This window comes from Pelecanus crispus, chromosome 11, assembly GCF_030463565.1.
Source record: "Pelecanus crispus isolate bPelCri1 chromosome 11, bPelCri1.pri, whole genome shotgun sequence".
Taxonomy (NCBI): Eukaryota; Metazoa; Chordata; class Aves; order Pelecaniformes; family Pelecanidae; genus Pelecanus; species Pelecanus crispus.
Genome location: NC_134653.1, coordinates 2,971,358 through 2,994,634, shown reverse-complemented (window position 1 = coordinate 2,994,634; position 23,277 = coordinate 2,971,358). Strand labels below are relative to the sequence as shown.

The following is a 23,277-nucleotide window of genomic DNA, read 5'->3' as shown; positions in this document are numbered from 1 at the left end:
TGATGCATCACTTGACCTAAAGAAAGAGAGCGCTTCCCCCAACGTTGCCTTGCTTCTATCCTTGGACCACGACACCTGCATCCATGTTTCCATTCAATAAACCAGCCTGGCTTTCTCAAAGCAAACAACTATTCAGATCAACATGCTAAAAAAAAAAAAAACAACCCCAAAAAAACCCCACCATCAAACTGAGAAATTGTAGATGCAACAGCAATTTTAAGAAAAAATAAGCAGAACTACACAGCTCACAACACGCTTTGAGATCTAGTGAAGGTTCTGCGGGTTGGCCGATGTCCACTTCTGGAACTGCGTAACTCCAAGGAAAATCAATGGTGCATTGTGCTGCTCTTGCGGACACATCCACCGAAGAGGCTCGTGACGGACTCCAGGTGTGCAGGTTCCCACCAGGCATGGGGACAGCTTGGGGGAGAGGGACAGGCTGACAGGGGAGGAAGGAGACCATCATCATGCGAGCATCCCAAAGGTGTTGGGATCTGCAGCAGCTCTCCTCTGCCCATGCCATGAGGTTTCTCTGAGCTCTGGTGCTCACCCCTGCTTTAGAAACCCCTTTTTTCTGGTTTGTCCCCATTTTACCTCTTTTTCCTTGTGATGCTGAGACAGCCTGGCCCAAATCTGAGCTCTGGTCTAGTAAGGCAAGGCATAGACAAAACCCCTAAAGCTAAAATCGCCACTGATTTCAATGTGTCCAAAATTAGGTCCATTAGACCTGCAGATATTTTGCAAACTTTTTTCGCACACTCGTCAAGTTTCCCCGGAGTGTTAAGTGAAAGCTGGAGGATTTATCAGCAGCCCTGTCTCCAAGGATGGAAAATAAGGAGAAAAGGGTCAGCAGCCCTTGCCTCTCCTACCCACAGCGTTGCAGCATGCTGCAGTCCAGCCATATTTCACGCTCTGCATCCCCACGGCACTGCCCAGCATTAAATACAGCTACAAAGTTAGCATTAAAAATAATAGCATGGAGAAGGAGAGCGAGAGTTATAGGGAAGGAAAAAAAGTTATGTTTTCAGCTGAGATTTAAAGCGAGCTGCTGAGTCAATGAGGCAGAGAGGGAGTGGAAGGGAGAGCCACGGTGCAATAGCTACTCTGTCTTCAGCCATGAAAGGGAAAGATGAACAAATTGATTCAAAATTGCCCTCCTTAATTTTATAGCCAGCTGTACATACCTCATCCATCTCGCAGCTCAGCTCGCTCTGCCCGTGCTGCGTTCCCGGAGCCCTCCATCCTCCCTGCCCCGCACAGACAGACACGGCCCCTCCTTAACACCCGCGGAGACCGCACACACAAAGCAGAGCCGAGGCTCGACCCAAGCTCCACGTGGTACCCGCGGAAGCGACCTCCGCTCTTCCCAACCTCAATTTTCCCCACTTTGCAGCGATAAACATCCTTTTCTATTAATTTGCTCTCCCAGTGCGCTTATTATTTAAGCTCTGCATTACTTAACTCTCCAACGTGTTTTGAGACACAGTTTGCAGAAAAGGCACTATGCAAAATAAAATTGTATCTTCCGTTCTAATTTGTTTTAGGGGCTAATTACCAGTTTTATTGGGTTTCTGAGCACGAATGTGCGCTGCATATTATGTACGGCACAGCTGCATACCAGAAAGTGATCCTTTGAGCATTAGAAGTTTCATACTTTGTTTTTAAAGCAGCACGGGAAAGGGAAATAATAGATGGTCATTAGGCATTGAATAGGTTCCATTTTTCAACCTGTTTTTTTGGGTTCAGTGTCAATATGTGGGTTTTCCCCACAGTCTCCACCAAGCCTGGTTCCTTCAGCGCAGCAAAGCTCCACCAGACCCGTATCAGCAGACGACCGCTCCTGAGTGCACCACACCAAAGCGTTAAATCTCAAGGAGACATGAGGATAAACAAGTTTCAGCAACATTTTCTTAAAAAAGAGGCCTCAGCCTGTTGCAGCCTCCCGGGAGGTGAATAAACTCCAGCAGAAACGGCTGCTGCGGGGAACCAGCCTTCGGGAAGAGCGAACCTGAGCTCGCCGCAGCAGCTCGCTCGCTTCGCAGCCACGCACGGGCTGCTGCCACAAGCACGTTGAAACGAGCTAAGCTTAAAGAGGGCATTATTGGGATTAGAATGCTTTTGGTGCTTATCTTAAACCAATACGGAATAATCCCTCTGTGATGAGTTGCTACGGATGAATGCGAAGGGCTCTGAAGTCAGGGGACAGCTGCGTCCCATGTCTTGCTGCCCTGATGCCAGCAGGAGCCAAACCCAAACCACCCATGGAAACATGCTCCTAAACTTGGAATCGGTTTCAGTGCAGCCCTAAACATCAAAAATTGTAAAAAGGATAAAGACACAGAGATGTGTCTTTTTCCGTACCAAAAGTAAGGGGAAGAAAGCTTCCAAAATTCTCTTTTGCTGGGGAAAAAAGAGAAATGCACCAAGAGACGTCCACGAGAATACTCATTTGCAGCACAAGGAGAGAAAAAGGCCTTTTCTGCATCCAGAAATAATATTTTAATAGTTCCCCTTGCTGAGAAGGGCAGTGACAGGGGGGGTGCAAGGAGGGCAGGGCGAGGGCACGCACCCAGGGGTGCTCCATGGGAGTGGGCACTGCCAGGACCCCCCCTTCACCAAGCAAACATCTCCCTCCTCATAAAGCCCCCTGCTCCTGGGCGGCTGCATGTGATTCACTCGCATCAGGCTGGAGATGACGAAACTCTGCCCGGAGAGAGCGTGTGTCCACAGGAAAGCCTTCCCGGAGCCGGGCTGATGGCATCTTGGCAAGCGGAGCCTCAGGGAAGAAGCACATCCCGCTGGCAGCCCGCCACCCCATCCCTGCCTCCTATTAACACGTCGGCCCTTCGCTATTTGGAAAGCAAAAGGCTGGAGATTTGGGGTTTTTTTTGTTTTTTGTTTTTTGTTTTTTTTTTTTTTTTTACACACAGTGTTGGCTTTTCAGGGAGATATAGAAAGTATCAGCAAAACAACCTAGGTGTGTAAAAATCGCAATTTATATCCCCCCCGAGCAGAGCGGTGCCAGGGACCAGGTACCCTGCAAGAGACTGAAATGCAGGTGGGACCTGGGAGCAGCGAGGATGGCATCTTCCCCAGCGAGGGCCAGTGCCTAAGCTGGGGAACCGGCACTGACAGAAGTGGTCAGAAGCGGTGGAAGAAGTCCCAGCTGAGGTGTGGTGGCAGCACCAAGCCCCTGCTCCTCCTGCTTTCCATGACCCCCGGCCGCAGGTCCCCCAGCCACGGCCGAAGCACAGCCGCAGGCATGGGTTTGGGGGATGGCGCTTCCTCCCCACGCAGCTCTCGCTCCGCGGCCAGGCTGTCCTGCATCTCATCATCCCCTCCGAGGGGCCCGTCCCCGTGACAGCTCACCCGGTGAAGCCCAGACAAACAGCATATTCCCGGCAGGATTTATTGCCGATCCCACAAGGCTCGGCTCTGCCGCTAATTCCGGTTTAATTCCTGCGACGGACAAAGCACGAGCTCCTACCTGCACCCTCCCTGGCTCTTGCCCTTGCCAACCTGAGCACTGCTGAGGGATGGGGATGCAGGATGAATGCGGGATCTGGGGAATTGCAGCCAAACCTGCTGCAGTGGGAAGAGGGACACGTGCCTCCAGGCCCCCCCTAATCTCACCCATTTGCCTACCACCGTGACCTTTCAGACCATTTACCCTTTTATACATCCCTCACATCTTGCCCTGCTCGTGTGCCCGGCAGCAAAAGAATCGGCACTGTGGATATTCAGCTCATCACCATCACAGGGACACCCAGGAACACACCCTGTGAAAATGCCATTACAGCCATGGTGCCTCAGAAGGGGAGCGCTCGAAGCCCGCGGAGGCACGAGCCATCCCTTGCAACGAGGAAAGGCAGTTTGTCCCACGCCAAGCCTGTTTTTTTTAACCCACATCACTATGTTTTATCTTCGGTTCACACTGTGGAAGGCTTTGGGGGAAGAGAGGGGAGGAATGAAAACTGAACTTCTGCAAAACCAAGAGGCTGTGATCATAAAAATCTCATCAGGTGCCTGAATTACCACAAGCCAGCCCAGGGGAGCACCTGAAATCATCCACTTTAAGCAAGTCCTGCATCAACGTGCAGGAGAGGAGAAGTGGAGGCTCGGTAAGAACTCTTGTCCCAGCCATGGTGAACACGGGAATCGCGCTACGGGATGCGGGTGCATCTCCTCCTCCTCCTCTTATAACCCACGGCAACACAACCAGGGGCCTACTGCCTTCGTGAGCGTAAGCCCTGCCCAGCCCGGGACCCAGACGGGCAGCCTTGGTCCATGCCATGGTGACACCTCGCTCTTCTCATCAGCTCTGCTCTTCCCAGGTCCTTGCAGACCGGGGTCAGAAGGCGTAAGGACCATTCCTGAGCAAACCGACACCGTCTGCCGCCTGTAACTCAGGGCACTGCGGTGCAATTACATGGTGTCTAACAACAAGCATTTTCTTCCCTCGTAGAGCTCCTAAAATTACCAATTTCATGGTTGATTTTTCTCCCTGCTCGTTTCTGCCTGTAACTCTCAGGCCCCCCACGCTTCCCCGCTCCCCGGTGAGAGGGTGCGTCGCAGCAGGGACGTTCAGGCGTTCAAAGAGCTCCCCGGAGCCTTGCAATGGGACACGTGTCCCTGGTTGTGCGCGTCCCAGCGCAGGAGCAATTTCCTGCCAAGCGTAGCAGAGACATTCCAGTGCCATGAGTGCACGGGGATGGCATCTGCAGGGCCCGTGCAGGATCCCTGTCGGCACGTGAGATCAGTAACTGCATGCACCGGCGTCTGCAGGCACCTGATGCTGCACTTCACAGCCTGCCATTCACTGCACCGTACCCTGCAAACACAGCCAGCCCGACACCAAAGTCCAGCCACTTCCAAAATGCTCTTCATGGTCCTTACACCCAAGATGTTCCTCCAAATCACTGGTTTTGTGGAAAAGTCCTTTCCACACAGGATGCATTATAGCTCAAGGGAGAAGAATGAGTCCTGTAAGAAGTTCCTAAGCTGCCATGCAGTTATTGGGTTAAGGTTTTACTCTCTAGGCCTGATCCCCAAGGGCCTGAGAGGTATTTTACACCCCTTTCGCGGCGGATTGATGAATATCCGTGGCTGTATTTCCACTCACAGGACAGTCCTTCCATTCTGATGCCTGCATATGAAAGGCATTGGCGCACATCAGCGATGCTCTGCCCATCCAGTCCCCTCACCAGAGCGGCAAAGTTTCACCGTACCACTGTACATTTATTTTCTTGCTCGCCGCTTTGCACTGACCTCTTCAAATACCAGCCAAGGCCAGCAAGGAGCACAGAGATGGAGGAGCACAGCCTTACGGCACAGCCTGGTGCTCAACCAGGACCCCAGGATGCCGAACCCATGTGCTTCGCCTTTCATGGTCTGTCTGCTCTTTGAATGAGATCTGAAAAAACGGAGTCACGTTAATCTCAACATCAGATACTCATTTTTGGCCAACAAGCATCTATCTGGCCAGCAGGGAACAGGCCTGATCAATCCCGTGCTGATTTCTCACGTCAGGTTACTTTTTATTTAATGGTATGGCTCTCTGAAGTCATATATCTCTGGCAACCTCAGCTGAAGGAAGCGTAGCCTGATGTTTATAGTAACAAATCTAATAATCAAATACAGTCTGGTAAATGACAAACTGTTTATTTTCCCTCACATGAGGAATTCTTATAAAACTGCTGAAACATTCCATTTAAAAGTCATTTACATGACGATGTGCTGGGTAATGTCATAAATCAGGGAAAACAGCCTCATGAATAATTTCAGAGACTAAAAATAATCCCAAACAGGAATCTTCTCTTCATGCTTGAACTAAGGAACATACAAGTATATATAATTTTTTTCTTAATTAAGACAAAAGGAGACCCTGATTGGTGGAAATTTTGAGGCACAAGTTGAGCAGCACATGCCAAGGCCTGGCTGGATGCTTTCAGCTCCCCGGCCTGGTGGGATCACAGCAGACGTTGACTACTTACAATTCCCTTCCTTTGGGGCACCCAAGTGTGGGAGCCTTTAGGGGACAGACACACCCAGGGGAACAGTTATAACACCCTAAACTGTGTCCAGATCTTCATGACTGGTTCCACCAAAGGAATGCAACTGGGTCAGCCCAAAGGTTTATCCACCTCCTGTCCTTGGCAGTGCAAATCCACAGAGAAAAAGAACATACAAACAAGGGAAAGTAAAGCGATAGCCTTCCCTGTATTCAGCAACCGGTGGGATCTCTTGATCCAAAGGTCAATAAAACAAATAAATCAGAACGAAACTTCACGACTTTATGAAAGTACCACCAGATTCCTGCTATAAGTTGTTAAATATCATTTTACCAAGCGATGGCACCAGAGACATCCAACCTGTATGAGAATAGAGGTCCTGACCATACTCCAACCCTGCCAACGTCCAGCAGTATCTCAAGGGAGAGGTTCTGCTTCAAATTATGCTCGTGATGATCAGTAGCTATTCATGTTAAAGCAGGTGCTTCCCATAAAAACTGGTGTAAAAGTAAGATCACGAGATCAGAATCAGGTCCTCATAAGTTTTACTTCTAAATCTGGAAGTCCCCTTCAGCAGCATGTCTGAAGCCTTCAGCTGGAGGACAACCGAACCCTCGAAACATTTCACTTGAAATAATTCATACATTTCCAGGAAAAAAAGGAAAAAAAAGAATGCATTCCTTTCCCACCCTGCTTTAATTTGAAATATGTCAACAGGGAAAGCCAGCTGAAATCCCACACTTTTCCCAGATGGGCAGTGAGGTAATTGGTGGATGTCCGCCCATGTCAAACTTCAAATCCCATTTTGCTCCCTACATGCCATCTGTGGTTGCAGCCTTCCCTGCGAGCTGGAGCACCCCTTTTGCAGCAGAGGTTTGACATCTAGTGGACAGACGGCTCCCGAGAAGCTGTCACTGTGCAGCCAGGGGACATCGGTACGAAGTCACCCTCCCAGCAGGAGAGGACCCAAGGAACATGGGTTCACCAGGCACTCATGGAAAAACATGCAACAACCATGGTGTTTCTCCATCCAAAAGAGGCCAAGTGGCACCAGAAATAGAAAGATCAGGCCAGGCTGGTGGGAGAGGTTATAGGCTCAGCACTGGCAGGAGATAGAAGATCAAGGTGGGCGATGCTCGGACACCAAGCAAACACAAGAGCCATACATCTCCATTTTTGCAGTGCTGTGAGCAAGCTGCTGTCTCCCTGATGCCCAAGAAGCATTGCTAGGAAACTGGAGCACCCAACAGGCTGCACAGTCCCATCAGACCCAAGGGATTTGGGTCCAAAAGCGGCAGCTCAGGAGAGTCACCCATTATCAGCCCTTCCAAAGGCTCGTAGGAGCTGCTGGGTCTGTCCTGGGAGCTGCAGCGTGACCTGGGCCACCAGCTTGTGAACTTGCATAAACCAAAGCACTTACACCTACCAGAAAGGCAAACCAGACCCTGCCCACAGCAGATGACTTTATTAGTTAATTTAGTCAATACTGCTCAGACACAGCGTTATCCTCCTGAACTCCCCACAGCCCTCTGCAAACAACATCTTGAAATAAATGCATCAATCATACTTGTATCAAACAGGCACAGGATGTAAGCCCAAGCATTAAGGGCCATCCCAGATACCTGGATAAATGAGGAGCTTTCTTCAGGCCCGAGTTAAATGTGATTCATTTTAGAGGAGGCTGGGATCTGCACAGCTGCCTAGAGATTCAGCGTGCCCAATTCCCATTAAAATTTATGGACTGGAGAGGACAAGAACTTCCATGGGAAGGCCAATTTTTGCTCAAACTTTCTTTCCAATTTACAGACTAAAGCAGCTCAGGGTGGAAGCTCGGACGGGCTCTGAATGAGAAACTGAAGCTTTTGGAAGGCTCTCAGCTCTCCAGCCCTCCAGAAAGGGCAGCAGTCACAGTGTACCAGAGAAAGCAACACCACGGGATGCAACAGCAGCGCAGAGCCATATAGATCTTGTTCTTCTTGGCAGCCCTATTAAACACAACAGGACTGCGTGCCTTTTTGAGGACGCTGGTCCAGGCATTATAAGGCAGAGAGCATCCAGTGGACGTCTGGTCCCCTTGCTACGGCAGGCGAAATAACGGTTGTTTGGTAATGGATTGCACCAAGAGCCATTTGAAGTTGCAGAAAACCTGGACAGCATCCAACGTGAGATTGGATCAGGACACGCTGCCGGGGCCAAATGCATTCCTTGACGCGCTAACGCCTTTGGGGGAGGACGCATCTCCCTGTTTCATGGTCTGATGATGGGAAGCCCAGCGTGACCCCAGCCTCTGGCTAGGACACGTCATGCAAACAAGGAGTGATTGCTCTGGAATGAGACCCCCACAAGAACCGCAGCAGGGAAAAATTCAAGCCTCACTTCTCAGGACCTGGTCACCGCTGCCTGCTCCCAAACATACCGCTCTGTCAGCCCGTCGCTCCGTTTTGCTGATACCTTATCCTATTTTGCACGATGTGCTCTTCTGCATCGTGACATTGCCTTGCCTGCCAAGGACACGCACGGGCGAAGGGAGGACTCGGCGATAAGGGAGTTTCAAAGGGCTCTCGGAAAGAGCTTGGAGGAGGCGAAGCGAGCGCTGCAGGCCAGACAGGGAAGATGCACAACTGTGTGTGCAGAACAACAGACTTGGTTAAGTCTACAGCTATCATAAGACAATCTAATGTGGAACTGTATTGTCTGGGGAATGCTTCAGAGGAACCCCAGCATCCAACTGTAGAGTCCCATATGTTTTGATAAGAGACTGTTAAAGGCACACTTCTATAAACACAAGTCACATTTTGTATAGATATGGGCTGTAAATGTTACGTTAAAATACCTCAATTGCCTTGAAGCCGATTCATGCTCTGCAACTGCCAAGGAAGAAAAAAAAAAAGCAAGCCCAGGATATTTCAGCTTGCTATCTGAAGTTATTTATAATAAACTCTGACTGAACTGAACACAACGGGCCAAAAGAGCAGAGGAAGCAGTGATGAAGGGTGGTAAAGCTCACACTGCAATCCATCACTCCTGCCGCAAAGCCGGTGTTCAAACAAGGCAATGGGTCTGGCTTCCATCAGGCAAAGCCAGGAAACGCAGGGTTGAGGTCAGCTTGAACTTGGTCCTTAAGTGACCCCCTGACATTACTCGCTAGTGACTCCAGCAGCACCACTGCCTCGAGGGCATGACCTGTGCCTTGTTTGCCCTTGGCTCTTCCCCCAGCGGAGGGTGCAGAAGGACTCGGGGATCCCCTTCATGACCCCCCCGCCTCTCCTCGCACTGACGGAGCATTGGGACACAGGTCAGACCGCACCTGGCCGGCGAGCAAACAGCTCCATCCCACCCAACCGCATGTCCACCTCCAGCTCCTCGCTGCTACAACCCGGTATCAGGACTGACATTAAACTGCAGGGCTGACTCAGAGGTAGCCGAGGATATTTCATCCTACCAAATTTCTCTCCAACCTATGAAAGATCACAGGCTGCCAAGAAATGATGCCTCAGATGTAGCTCCCCTTTCTTCTGATGAACTGGTGGCTTAAATACATCCTTCAACTAATACTGCTGCTGACATTGACCCATCCTGGAGAGCAGAGATGTGCTTTCAAACACGGCATTTAGAGCTAAACTGACAGCTTATCAGGACAAAGCGATACGGAGCAGGCAGGGGATTGATTTTGCCTAACTGATCCCTCCTGTCTCACTTAAGGGCAAACTCCACAGCCCTTACCGGAATGAACGGTCCCGCTGGGTTGCAACGGGACCGTGGGAACGCACAAGCACGCTAGGGAACAACCACCTTTCCATGCTGAAAGCTCCGTGCCCGCGCGCAAAACCCTGTCTCAGATAAGCAGCAACAGTAAAATACCAGATAAGCTCACAGCAAGATGGGACTGCTGATGTCCATGCAGTGTCCAAAGCTTTACACCATTTAGCTGAAGTTATTCCCTTCCCCTCATCCATAAGCTCTGCCTGTCCCTCCTCAAGCTGACAGAGGTTCTTCTGGAGCATCTGGAGAGCACCGACCGCAGGCACCGCATGGCTTTATAAATCAGTCCTAATCTCTGGTACCCGTTTCTTAGATGAAGTTCTGCTCTGCTCATGTGGATATGAGCTATTTTGAAGATGCTTCACAGGAGGAACTGCAGGTGCCCAAGTCGCAGCCTCTCCCCCACCTTCACCGTTCCTCGCCTGCGTGACCCCTTGCACGTCACCCCATTGCTCCTTGGCGTGGTTCCCTTCTCGCCTTCTGCAAGAAGCCAACTCACTCTCTTCGAAGCAATTTCAGCCCCAGACTGCCTCTTACTTTGAGCTCTGCGGCACTTGCAGAGGCTCTGGGCTCAGCCTAAGTGCTGCCCTGATGCGAATGCTAATAATGCAAAGGACAAATGGGCTCCATAATTGACCGCCCGTGCACATGAGAAGAGGCTCTGTGAGCTCCATCCCTTGATGAACATACATGGGAAAGCCTGATAGGTACTTGTCAAAAACTCAACAGAGCTACAAAGAAACAGCCATGACTCAGCAGGGCCTGGGAAATTTCAATAAGAGACATGTTTTAAAAAAAATTCTTAAAAAAAAAAAAAGTAAAAATAGCATAAATATGGCCCTAAGAAGATCCTCCATTTTGCTGTGGCTGAGCATTGATTTTTTCCAGTCACGGTACACCCGCTGTGGCAATGGGGTAAGATTTCAGTTCATCGTAACGGGGGCATCAAGCTGTAGGTTGGAGATGGAGCCATCGGAGCAGGACTCGTACGCGCGACAAACACCAAGACACGGGCAGAAAAACGGGGTTGGCCCATGACATGGGAGAAAAGCAGCTGGCCAAGACCCCAACTGTGAAATCCCTCTGTATCCCTCACCCTGGCCTCACCAACAGTTTCCCCAAACTTCAGCAGGTCCAGAGCTCCGCTTTTAAATACCAAATTATCAGTTCAAGAACAGGTTCATACTTAATAGCGAAAGTGAGAAAATCTCATTAAAACCTATATGAAATATAGCATTTTTCTGTCCAGAGCAGGTAAGTTCCAGACCACACGGACACTAAAAGTAGGCATTCTCACGAGTGAACATTTCACTGATCCTCATCAGAGAAGCAAAGGACAACACCACGCAGAAACTAAACCAACTTTTGCCCGGCAGAGCCGTGCCCTCGGGAGCTGGCTGCGAAATGATGTGAGAGAACTTACCCTGCACTCGCTTTGTGCCTTGATAAGAGATTTAAGAGACTGTGGTGGTCAATCAAGCCCTTCATGAGCCTCTCTTCATATAAAAGATACATTATTCAGCGTCGAGTGAATTTTTACTGTTGCCTTATAAACCCCTGTGAGGTCGAGGTTTGCACCGGAGCGGCTGGGAGACCCGCGCCAGCAATTGTGGTTGTAACAAAAGTGTTTACAGCACTGGTGTATGCTTGAAATTGCAGAAACAATATTCAGGATCACCGATAAGGGGAAAACACCACAACCACATCTGAACCAGAATGCCCTTCTGACTCCTGCTCTTCCATTACCAGTGTTGATAGAGATGAAATTAAAATCTTTAGCGGGAAGCGAGGTGAAGGAAATCCCAGCATATTTACAGACGTGGCATTCACCAGTGCCCTTGGGAACGGGTCCAAATCTCTTTCCTTGGGAGCCCATTTAATAAGACAGCAACCTTCCTAGGGTTTGCTTCCCATCGCTGGCGTCTCTCCCACCTGTCTGCCCATACCCAGAAGCCCAAGTATGTTAAGTATTGGCCTAGAAAATAAAGATTCAGGAGAAATACGTGGCATTTTTTTTTTCTTTCCCTTCCTCAAGAGTTGCTCTGTATGGTTCAATCCTCCAGGCTCTGAAATTCAATAAGCCATAATGTTCCAATTGCTACAAGCTGCCTAGTCCCCACCATGCCGAAGTAGCTTGGATTTAACAACAAAATTACAGTGTACATTATACCATTACAGGCTCCGCACAAACACACTTACAAAAGGGCCTGGTAATAAGAGGTTGGGGATATGCAATGTGTTTAGGGTTAAATCCTGCTCCTGGACCCATCAGTTTTGCTGGCATTGATGTTACCTGACCTGGAACATGTGGCTGAAGAATAGGGTCTCGGTTTCTTTTCCAAACCCAGACCGATGCTTCCCTACACTCCTCCGCAGATGGAAACCCAAAGGCAATGACAAAAATCTCGTGGATTCATTATTTCAGCCCAGGACTTGAATCAGCACCTCGAAGTCTGACAGCATCCTTATGGACAAACCCAACCAAAGAATAAACTTGCCTGCAATGAACCTCCATGAGAAAGGTTTTCATTCCTTTGCAAACAAAGTGAAGTCCATTCTGCTAGAAACAACAGCATGGGCACACACAAATATATATAAAAACATATATGTATTAAGTATGTATGCACAAATGTTGCATTTCTGTGTTCCTCTGCTTTCCCATCAGCTGTGCCCAAAATCTAAGTCCAAAGAATTTCTATTTGTGGTACCAAAAAAACACGGTTTTCTTTGTCTCCCAGTGAGCTCTTCGCCTTTTCTTCTCTATGTCATCCCCAATGAAGGAGGTGTCAGTTCATGCTTTCTCTCCTGAAGCACGTCAAGAAAGCAGCCTGGGCTGCAGCTCCTCCGAGACAGGAAGAGATCTCTATGCAAATACCTGCGTACACATCGCAAATCTCACAGGGTTTAATCGAACAACAGGAAAATCAAAACAAACGCGTGGGCGGAAAGGAGAGTGATGGGGATCAAAGAGTTTGGGTACGCCAAGCTTCGCGAGGGTCCCAAGGGATGCTCTCCCCAAAACATCCCCGTTTGTAACGTTCATCCAACATCCCAGCTAATGCGACTCTCCAGCCTTCTGGAACATGACAGATGTCCCAAACACCCCGTACCATAACTTGAGCTTTACTTTCTGCAGCAAGATCTACCAGAATATTAGATATTCAGGCAAATCCTCTTCCTACTTTGCACCACAAGGATGGAGGAAAGGGGCCAGGAGCAGTCACCCAGCTTGAATTCACCCTCCGAAGGAGCCGCGGACACAAATAGATGTACACACATACAAAGTCATCTTATTTCTCCGGATGGCTTTCGGAGGCACTGCTTCCGAGCAAAATTGCAAGATACTAGTAGCATTGTGAAAGCACACAATTTCCATCTGTCAATTGAAACGGGCAAAATTAGATCTCGAAGCTGCGCATTTAATCCGTTGCCAAACTAGTCTGCCTGGTACAGTGCTCAGAACAGATTTTTATTAAGGGAAAAGAAAGAGGAAAATTGTCCTTTACAGCTGCATCTTGTCAAAGCTCCCCTCCTCGGCCCCCAGCCCAGCCACCCAGCTCCGGGGTGACCGCTCTGATATTTCCCTGCGGCAGGAGGCTGGGAACAGCCCTGGAAACCCTGAACAGAGCTCATCAGCCTCTAATTCTGATTAGAGGCTGATGGCTCCTAATTGCTGCTTCAGAAATACAGCGCATACCCTGATGATTTTAAGTTGGTCTGAGTTAGCTTAGAATTAACTATTAGGGGAGATCATGTCATAACTCTCCTCCTATCCCAGATGGCTAAATATTCAGTTAAAAGTGTATCTTACTTAAAATCACAAGGCTGTTTCGGATTGGATTAACGGATTGGACACAAATGCCAGATGCTATCTTAAAGAATTCAGGGCAAAATCTGAGCTCAAGTTCTCTTAAAACATCTGCGTAAGTAGAGGTAACGTATTTCTTGCAGGAGTTTTACCGCTGGCGGCGAAGGTTGCCGCTGCACAGGTCGGATGCCCGACAAGGTTGAATTCACAGCGCGATGTGTGATAAAAGTAGAACACACCTGCGCGGCTCTGGGCGTGCGGTCCACGGAGCCAAGGCTGTGGCCCCGGGATTCCTCCTGATTTACACCAGCACAAGGAAATGGCAGACCACGAGCTACGTGCATAATCCAGTGGAAAACTAATCGGAGCTCTGTAAGTAGGCAGCTCAATGCTTCCTGTCTGCAGAAGCAATTTAAAAAAACAAAACAAAACAAAACAAACCCCAAACCCAAACAAGAAACAACACCACACAAACACACAGAGAAAAACATGATTCAGAGTTCATCCACTGTACACTAATGTGATGCTGGTTGCTCTAATGGAGTTAATCCAAACATGTCATTTAGACAGAGCATGGCAGATAAAGCCGAGGTTTTGCTTCCAAGTAAGCCCGGGTGGATGCTGCCGACCAGCCCCGCGGGCACCAGCCCGAGCCCCAAAACGCCAAGTAGCAAAAGCCAAGGAAAAGGTCAACAAGGGTATGCTTAAACTCAACTAGAATAAATCTAGAACTACTTTTGTATTTTAAAAAGCTCACTACAATACAGTAAAGCTTCCTAGAGACAGCTGTATGATATTCAGATATTCAGAAAACATCTACATCCAGCTTGGGGCTACCCCGCATAAAAATCATCTGCAACATAAAGAAGAGATTAGCTACAGGCTCTGATCTTCTGCTCCCATTAATCAGCGCAGTTCAACTCGTGTGATACATTGGTTTATGTTTCTAAGGGATTTGCCATCTACACATGCAGGAAAAATATACATATGGACTCAATACATAAACCAAACTGCAAATTGAAAGTGCATTTATTGGTTCCCACCAGATTTGAGAGGTGAGAAAACTGAAGGCAATGGGAAAAACTTTACAAAGCGGAGTCTGGGATGCATCTTGAACATGCCTTGAAAAGTAGCAAATTAATTGCTCTGAAGGCTTATAAATTACAGTCTGGAAATAACAAGTAAATTGTAGATATTTCACGGAGGTTACGAGTCATCTTCAGTAAAATCTGATGCAACAAGTTAACAACTCTCAGTTTCTCACTGGAGTGGAATATCCAGTAAAAAACAATTTAAAAAAAAAAAAAAAAAGATTAGTAGAAAAGGAAAAGCACACACAAAGATATCCTAAAATAATTTTAATTACTATCTTCAGTGAAACTGTATGTATAGTAAATTCGGATATGTGGATGCAGAGAGAGTTAACTTTTGAATCTGTTGGCTTTTGTAGCAATAAAAGCACTAACTAGGTTAAAGGGGGAGGAAGAACTAGGTAAGCAAAATTTTTCTAAGTGCATTTGCAAATTAAACCTGTTCAGAAATACCTGCTGCAATCCTGACTTGGGCCGATACCGAGATAAATCCTTAAAACCCTGACGAGCTGCACGCTCAGCTTGGAACTCAAACACAAATGGAAGAGGGGCAGAGATGAACGGGGGGCCAGGGGCTCCAGCCACGGCCAGCGTAGACGGCCGGGCTCCCCCTCTACGGGAAAGCTCAGAACTGGGGCTGAGGAGGGGTTAAATATGATACTATTTACCAAATCCTACATCTCGTTAAAGTCAAAGATCTAATTTTATTTTCATTACTTCTGATTTACTTCATAAACTTTGCTCAGATGGACCTTCCCCCCCCGCCCTTATTACGAGTCAACTTCATTTCATGAAATAATTTCACATTGCCATTCTTGGGCACCAGCGCCGTATCTTTTTTTATGGTTTCCCTACACTCACGCTTCTGAACACATACAGGTATAACCATACGCTGTCAGTCCTCACCGCAAAGAGCTACGGCAAAACCTCATCTGCTTTGAAAGTATTTTTGTAATTAAGCTTTATAAGGCTTTTCCTGTTGCAAAAGTCATTTGGAAAACAGGAGCCAAGCACCAACTAATGCCTGCTTGAGTTTGCAGAGAGCTTAACACCTTGCTCTGAGCAACCAGCCGTCCCCCTGCCCACGCTGCCGCTTACGCTGACATTTTTCCTAAATATCAGAGACTCCAGCAGCTTTGCCATAGGACAGGGATTTCCAACACTGATCCATACTCCCGAGTTTGGCTAGAAGACAGGAATAAAGGGCATTTCACAGAGCTACGAGCTATGAGCAGTGCTTAAGGAATTCAGGGTGCAATAGAAAGCTCAGGGGTGATGGTTTTCGGTGGTGCTTAAGGAATTCCGGGTGCAACACAGAGCTCGGAGGCGATGGGTTTTGGTGGTGCTTAAGGAATTCCAGGTGCAACACAGAGCTCGGAGGCGATGGTTTTCGGCGGTGCCAGGGACGCAGGGACCGCGACAAGCCAACTAAGGCAGTTTCTGTTGGCATTAAAGAGGAAACTCAGGACTAAACTGTTGATTAGATGTATTGAGCCAACACTGAACGCTGAAATGAAAGGAGCTAAAAAACATGTGGACAACATATTTTTAGACGAGTTACAATTTACAAGACTTTTCTTCCTTATGTTTCCTAATTGCTTGTCATTCAGCGGGAGATGCTGCTGGGTGCACAGCACCTGCGCCTCTCACCAGATTCAGTGGGCGTCCTGGATGCTCAGCAGCTCCCAGGATGAGGCCAGAAATACATTTATTCACTAACGGGTTTTTCCACAGCACGCTAAATATTTTAACTGCAATATTTATATTCGGAGATGACAAATTATGATTCGGTCAAACCCTTCCATTGCACTTGTCAGGATACAGCCTGAATAAGAACAGATTAAAAGCAAAGGCTTTCTGATAAAGCTCCTCGAATCTGATACTTATTATAGAGCAATCAAATGAAGTTTGTCAAACCGATGGGAGCCCAGACCCGGTCACTTATACCCACACCTCCGTGTGCTTCAGTGTAACCCCCCCAAAAGCACAAATTGCGATGCTCCCACAGACACGGGAGCCAAAACACGTCAATCGTGCAATAAGGGATGAAGAGAACTGCAAGCCTCGTGTCAGAGAACAATTTATAACGCTGCCGAGCAAACAGCGTAGCCCAGTATGAAGAATGGGAAGACGGAGTGAAGACCAGAGCATTAGAAAGAGAGCAGATACACCACTTTGCATGAAATGCATTTTTTTCCACCATCCAAGCATTATAGACACCTATACTGGGGAACGCTCGGAAATAACATGCGGGATGTTATTGTGGACGTTAGGTCTGCCCCGAAGTGCTTGTAAGGGCGACTAGAAAGTGCTGCAAGAAAAAGCACTTCAGAAAAAAAGAAAGAAATTAAAAAAATAAAAACCAGATTTGATGCAGGCAGAGACTCTACCCAAACAGGAGAACAGGGCCAAGTCCCACAGAAATCAGCTGGCACCGACCAGCTCTGTAGCCACTTGAGAAAATAAATCAGGGGAAGGTTTTTTCTGACTAAGGCACACAGAATGCAACCTATAATGAATCACCGCATGTTTTCATGAATCACTAAATAACCAGCAAAGTTGCTCGAGCCTTATCAAAGCCGTGCTGCAAAGCCGACACTCGGCGCCGTGATGGAAAGCAGGTTTAGTCGCCGCCAGGCGTTACGTCCCGGGTTACAGCCCGTTTCTCCAGCCCGTCGCAGAGTAAAACCCCTCGCAGCAATGCAACGCTCTAGCAAGGGACACAGAGCCAGCATTCCTCCCAGCTGCTCCACCTCAGGCACGTGGCCGGCGCCGGCTGCCAATTGTCATCGCAACCCATCGCGGCGTTACACGTGCGTGAACCAACACGGGCCAGGGGCTGCGTCCAAATCCCCCCCGGGGTGCAGGGCCGCCTAGGGATTGACACAAAGCGACTCGACGCTTCGTTGATCAAAACGTTAGCAAAAGCAAAATAACGTTTTAAAGAAAACACCCATCTGGATCCAGGCATAGCTCTGGGTTTCTGTAGAGCCGTCAGGTAACAGCGGCGCTTGGGAAGAGCCAGGAAAGGACCTTGCAGGATCGCAAACCCCCAAATCCTGCTCTATACCACCCAACGTGAACGCCGAGTACACAAAGTCCCACCCACAGACCTCTATAAATAAAGCCACGTAGGAGATCCAGGACTGAAGAAATAAGTAAGTTTGCTTCCAATTATATACCTTTTTAAAAAAAAGGCAAATTAAAACTAAATCAGTAATAACAGAGGGAAAACACAACACAACTCGACAGTGAAAATTCAATTTCAACCATTGCCCGAATCACAAGAACTATATTCAGGCTGTTTATTTGCTTTAAACCGTCACGTACAAGTTACTTTCTGCTTGAATTTGGGTTTGGAGGTAACCCTGAAGCTCGGAAGGAGACTCCTGTGCTGGAGCCGTCCCTTAGGAAAGCTGAAGGATGACACTACACAGCAAACAGCTCGACAAAAGTCAACCGGGAAAATCAGACCCCGCGCCAGTCCGAACGCTTTCTGCTCCTCCAATTAAACTTTAACAGACACAACTCTCCGATTATTGCTCCCACACCTGAAAATCAGCTCCTTGCAGATCTTTCACTTTCTGTTGTTTGAGAATTCAGCAGTTCGTTTGGTTTATTAATACAAAACCATGCAAATGGGGGGGGGAGGCAGGATTTTTTCCAGGTTGTTCTTAACATTCCCAAAGGCCAGCACAGCTATTAAAAACACGAATGTGCATCTCCTACATCTACTCACTCCCCCGTTTCCCCTCCGATGCGCAGCCCTTTGGGCAGACGCGTGCCTCCGGCTAGGCAGGCTCCCGGCCCCGAAAGCTGATCCCCGCCCCACCTGTCCCCCCGAGAACCAGGCAACAGCTTTTTTTAGCTATTTCTAAGCCTGGCAGTAACCCCCTCTGCTTAAGCCGCGCAGGCAAACCACGCTTTTAGCCCAGCCGCGGAAGATTTCCATCTGCTCCAGGCCACAGGTCTGGGCTATCTCTGCTACCGACAAATATTCGGAGCGGCTGGGCGGCTTTGGTGGTTCAAGCGATCTGGACTGACAGGGGTTTGCCGGGAGCCCCGCGCAAGATGTACTCACCAAACTGCGGTGGCATTTGGTTTTTTTGGGTGCTGATGCACCCAGGTCTGCGGCGCAAACCCTGTGGCACGGCGGGATGCAGCTCCCCGCCTCTGCCAGGAGCATCCCGCAGGACCACCCCCAAGAGCCAACAGAGACCCGCTGGAAGCTGGACCCTGAATGCGCAGGATGGGACACCCTTGCTTTTCAAGACACGCTGGACAGACGGACAACTCTGTTTGCAGCCCGGGGACGCGGGGGTGAAGTCTTTCTGCTTGGCGGCAGGGGGAAGCGTGCACAAGTTTTGGAGCTGAAGCATCGCGGGGGAGATGCACGGAGATGCGCTCCCATGCCGGGAAACGCTCGGCGAGCACGGAGACAGGAGGGATGTGGGCATTGGGGGGGCACGGAGCAAGACCTTCTCCTCCTCCCCCCGCAAAATAAACCCCAAAGAGAGCAAAGGGCAACTCCCCCAGGAAGAAAAAGCAGCGTTGAGGGAGACGAGCTGCTTTTCTGAAGGGGTTAGGGCTTCCCAGGGGAGCGGGCACCTCAGTGAAGCGCTTCAGACTCAGATTTTAGGAGACTTCACAGTCACATCCCTTCCTTCTGCAACAGAGGGAGATTTTAACGCAAACGTAAAACTCATTACCGTGGTTTATAGATCTATGCTTCAGGGTGGGCAGGAAGAGTCACCAAAACCGCACAACTGGCCAGAAACCACCTTTGCGTTGCCATCTTCTCTTCCAAGTTACTCTTCCCCTGGGACAGGCGCTGGGGGAATCTCAGCCCTCACTGCGCTGATCCGCCCACGCTCCTCCTCGAGCAGCCTCCCCCTCGAGCTTCTTTCCAAGCGTCCCGGCCCCGCGGCGGGGGGCACTCGTCCCCAAACTGCCCGACCTCGGGCTGCCTGCGGTCCGACACGCAGCCAGCACCGCCCGGGCACGGCACCAGCCCCCGAGCGAGGTGCGCATCTCCTCCCGTTGAGGTTGCTCGACGCAGCTTCGTTAAGCGGCTTCAGAAATCACAACCAGCGGCAACGCGGGCGCTCTCGCCAAGAAACTTAAGAGTCGACACCGAAGGATTATTCTCACTGCGATGCGTGGGACTGCTGGCGACCGGGAGAAGGAGAAAAAAAAAAAAAAAAAAAAAAAAATCCCAGCAAGGAGCTCGCCCCTATTGCTGCGATACGTCGTGAGCTTTGTTCTGCTACAACTAAAACATACCGGCTCTGGCAGCAATAACACTACAACACAGGGCTTATGTAGTTTTATTAAATTTCTGTTTCACTACTAACCAACCGTCACAATTTCCATCTAATGTTATGGCAGACGGATAAGTTCCGTAAAGGAACTCGCTCTCCTGTGAATTCTTAGGAGAGATGCTGAAAGGCAAATATAAAAGCACAGCCTCGCTCTACGAGGGCACGAGCACACCTGAACCCTCTTCTACACCAACCTCCCTCGCTCGGTGCCAACGAGCTGTTTTCCTCCAGCTGCGGGTTCATTTGTCAGCGGCGCCGGCTTCGGGAATGCCGAACCCGGAGTGCCGCGTGGGAGAGCGAGACCCCACCGAAGGCGAAGGAGAAGGCTTCTCCCTCCCGCCTGCCCCCAAAGTTTTGAAACACGATAACCTGCTTTAAGGGAAGAGATCGGTCTCGACTCGCTCCCAGCTGTAACAGGGACGCAGTGCCCTCCCCAAACCCCTCCGGGAGCAGGTACATCACTTTTTTGTTATGGAGCCATCATCTACATTTAATATTTATACAGCCTAAGCATCGCTGTGGAGATCAACTACTTGTTTACTTCTCCCTTCCATCCACACGCGTATCGGAGCTCGGTCCCCCCCCTCGCAACGGTGTAAAGCGGAAATATCTCTGTAAAAGTGGAGAGCTCATGTACACCTGGTTCAAACGAGAGGAGACCCCAGGCCATAAAAATTGTGGGTTTTTCCCTCCAAGTATTTCTCCTAATAACAGAGCAAGGCAGCATTCCGGGGAGGATTGTGCAATTCCTCCTAACGACAACACTCGACTTCGGTGGTGTTGCTGAGGAAAACGGTGATCTCAGATTTGCACGGGTTTCTTTGGTTAACTGAAGTGAGATCAATAATAACCGTATTAATAAATAATGCTTTTAATAGCAGCGGCAGGATACAAGCGGCAAACTGCAGGCAGGTATCGGGGATAGGTAAAAGCATTAATTATCTGCACAGCGGCAACGCTGCTGAGCTGATGTGCAAAGCTAAAAGCTCACTTTCTGAAGATCATCAAGACGGAATGACAACTCTCTGCTCGCACACAAGCATTTCGGATAAAATTCAATTTTCTGGATGTCACAACCGAGAGGAACACACTGCTCTTTTCCATTTAACATTAATAAACTGGGTAAAGGACACAGGGGAAGGGGGGGGATAGATTTAGAGGCTTGACTGTCCTCTTCCTTCCCTGCCTGCAAGTTGCAAAAGAACAAAAGCAAAGGGGAGTTTTCGGGACCCGAGATGAACGAGGCATGTGCCTTCCCCAAAGCAACTCCAACCCGCTCCATTTTTCTGCGACGAGAAAGCGCACATGCACTCCGAGCTCTCTTATATAAACAGCAAGAGGGTCAGCGCCCATCTGAACTCCCCCACCGCGTCTCAAATAAATACGAGGTTGTCTTTAAACTTGGCTCCTTCCCGCCCCACCGAGAGAGAGAAGTGAAGTTGAGGGGTTTCTCCCCTCTGCGGGTCCTGGGGGGGCTGCGGCTCAGCATCCTCCATCGCCCCGCGATGCCGGGGCCGGGCACCTTGTCCTGGCCACCCCAAATCTCCCGCTCCCACACCGGACGCTCGGGTGATGCTGGTGGAGCCGAAGGGACCTTGGCGCGGGTCCTCCTGACCGAGGCCAGCGGGATGAGCACGGAGGGGGTGCGCTCCCCGCCTGTCCCGCTCCTGCAAAGCCCCGCATCTCCCTCCCCGAGGTTTGGGATCGGGATAGCACGGAGCAGGGCTGGGGGGGGGGGGGGAATCTGGGGAGCCGGGGGGCTCCGCGGCATCCCCGTGCGCTGGAGGCAGCCGTGAGCCCGGGGGGAGGCAGAGCCCCGACGGCGTGCTCCGGGCACGGGGAGGGGTCCCGGGGAGGGGTGTCCCAATGGGCCGGGGGGGTTGCGGTGTCCCCCGGGGAAAGGATATGGGTTACAGACCAGCCTGAGGCACCAGCTGCGCGGGCGGGTGGTTTGCTTGAGGCAGAAGAAGGCGGTGGGTGCCAGCGCCGGGTAAGGCACCTGCTCCTCCTCCTCGGAGGCCAGGTCGGGCGGCGGGTCGCGGCCGGGGGAGCCGCCGGGGCCGGGGCCGGCATCCTGCGGGGGCTGCTCGGGGGGGCGGCGGGGCGGCGCGGTGATGGGCACCCGCACCTCGCCGCCGGCCGGGCGCGGCAGCGGCTCTCGGCTCTCGCCATCAGTCATGGTCACGGCCAGGACCTGCGGGGGCAAGGGCAGGGGGTCAGGGGCGGCGGGGCGCACCCCCCCCGCCCCCGGCGCTCAGCCACAACAAAGACGGGCGGTGGGGGTCGAGCCGCCTCCGGGGCGCGGCCGCTCCCGCCCCCCGAGGAAGCTGGGTCTCCCCCCTCCCCCCCCGCCCCGGGGTGCCCCCACCCACCCGCTTTTTCATTTTTTATTTTCGGGGATGATGGGGGGGTGGGGGGCGTGTGTATTGGGGGGGGGGGGGGTCCTACCTTAGTTTGGCGGAGCGCGGTGTCCCCAGGAGCATAGCCGTGCCTTCCAGTTCACATAGGACCTGGCAGCAATGGGGGTGCCGGGAGGCGGCGGATCTCCCCCCCCACACCCCACCACCCCGTAAATCCAGCCGGGGGGGGGGGGGGGCTGGGGCTCGGCGTGCGGCGCCCGCCCGCCCGCGGGGATGGAGGATGGAGGAGGGCTGGGGAGGAGGAGGAGGAGGAGGAGAGGGAGGAGGAGGAGAGGAGGTGGCGGCGGGGGCGGGGGCCCTTCCCGAGCCGTGCCGAGCCGAGCGGAGCCTCTCCCGACGGTAAATCCCAAGGAGCGAGCAGGCAGCTCGGCAGCCGCTTCGCAAAGCTTTTCGCCCGTGCTGAACAGGAAACTTCGGATTTACCGGGGGAGGAGGGAGAGGCGAGGGGAGGAGAGAAGCGGAGGCGGAGGGGGCTGGGAGCCCGGCGGGGCAGGGCGGGGGCGGGCAGCCGGGAGGAGCCGGGGCAGCCCCGGGGGGTCGGGGGGGGCCCGGCCACGCTGTCCTCCCCCCGCCTTTGTTCGGGCTCCGGGCGATGTGTGGCCAAGGGCAAGTCGCCCAGGCCCTCTCGGGGAGCCACCCTCACGAGTGGAAGGCGTTGGGGGGTGTCCCCCCCCCCCCGCCTCTGCCTCCCAGGGTGGGGAGCGGGTTTTTTTGGAGCTGCGCGGCTCCACCTCCGCCGGGCTCCCCGCGGCCGTGCACCCCAAAAAGGGGAGATCACCCCCCCACCCCCCCGGGGGTCCAGCCGGGGGCTGAGGGGGCGGGAGAGCCCGGCTGCCCCCCCCCACCCCCCATGGGGGGCTGCTG

General features: G+C 51.1%; 1 protein-coding gene across 1 annotated transcript in view; it reads right to left on the bottom strand.

The window, feature by feature from the left end:
- Positions 1–22,172, bottom strand: part of CACNA1H (calcium voltage-gated channel subunit alpha1 H) — a 257,431-nt gene extending 235,259 nt beyond the window's left edge. The window contains exon 1 of the mRNA XM_075719023.1: positions 21,901–22,172. Coding sequence (XP_075575138.1) covers positions 21,901–22,172 — 272 coding nt within the window. The remainder of the gene's footprint in view (positions 1–21,900) is intronic.
- Positions 22,173–23,277: the final 1,105 nt, after the last annotated feature.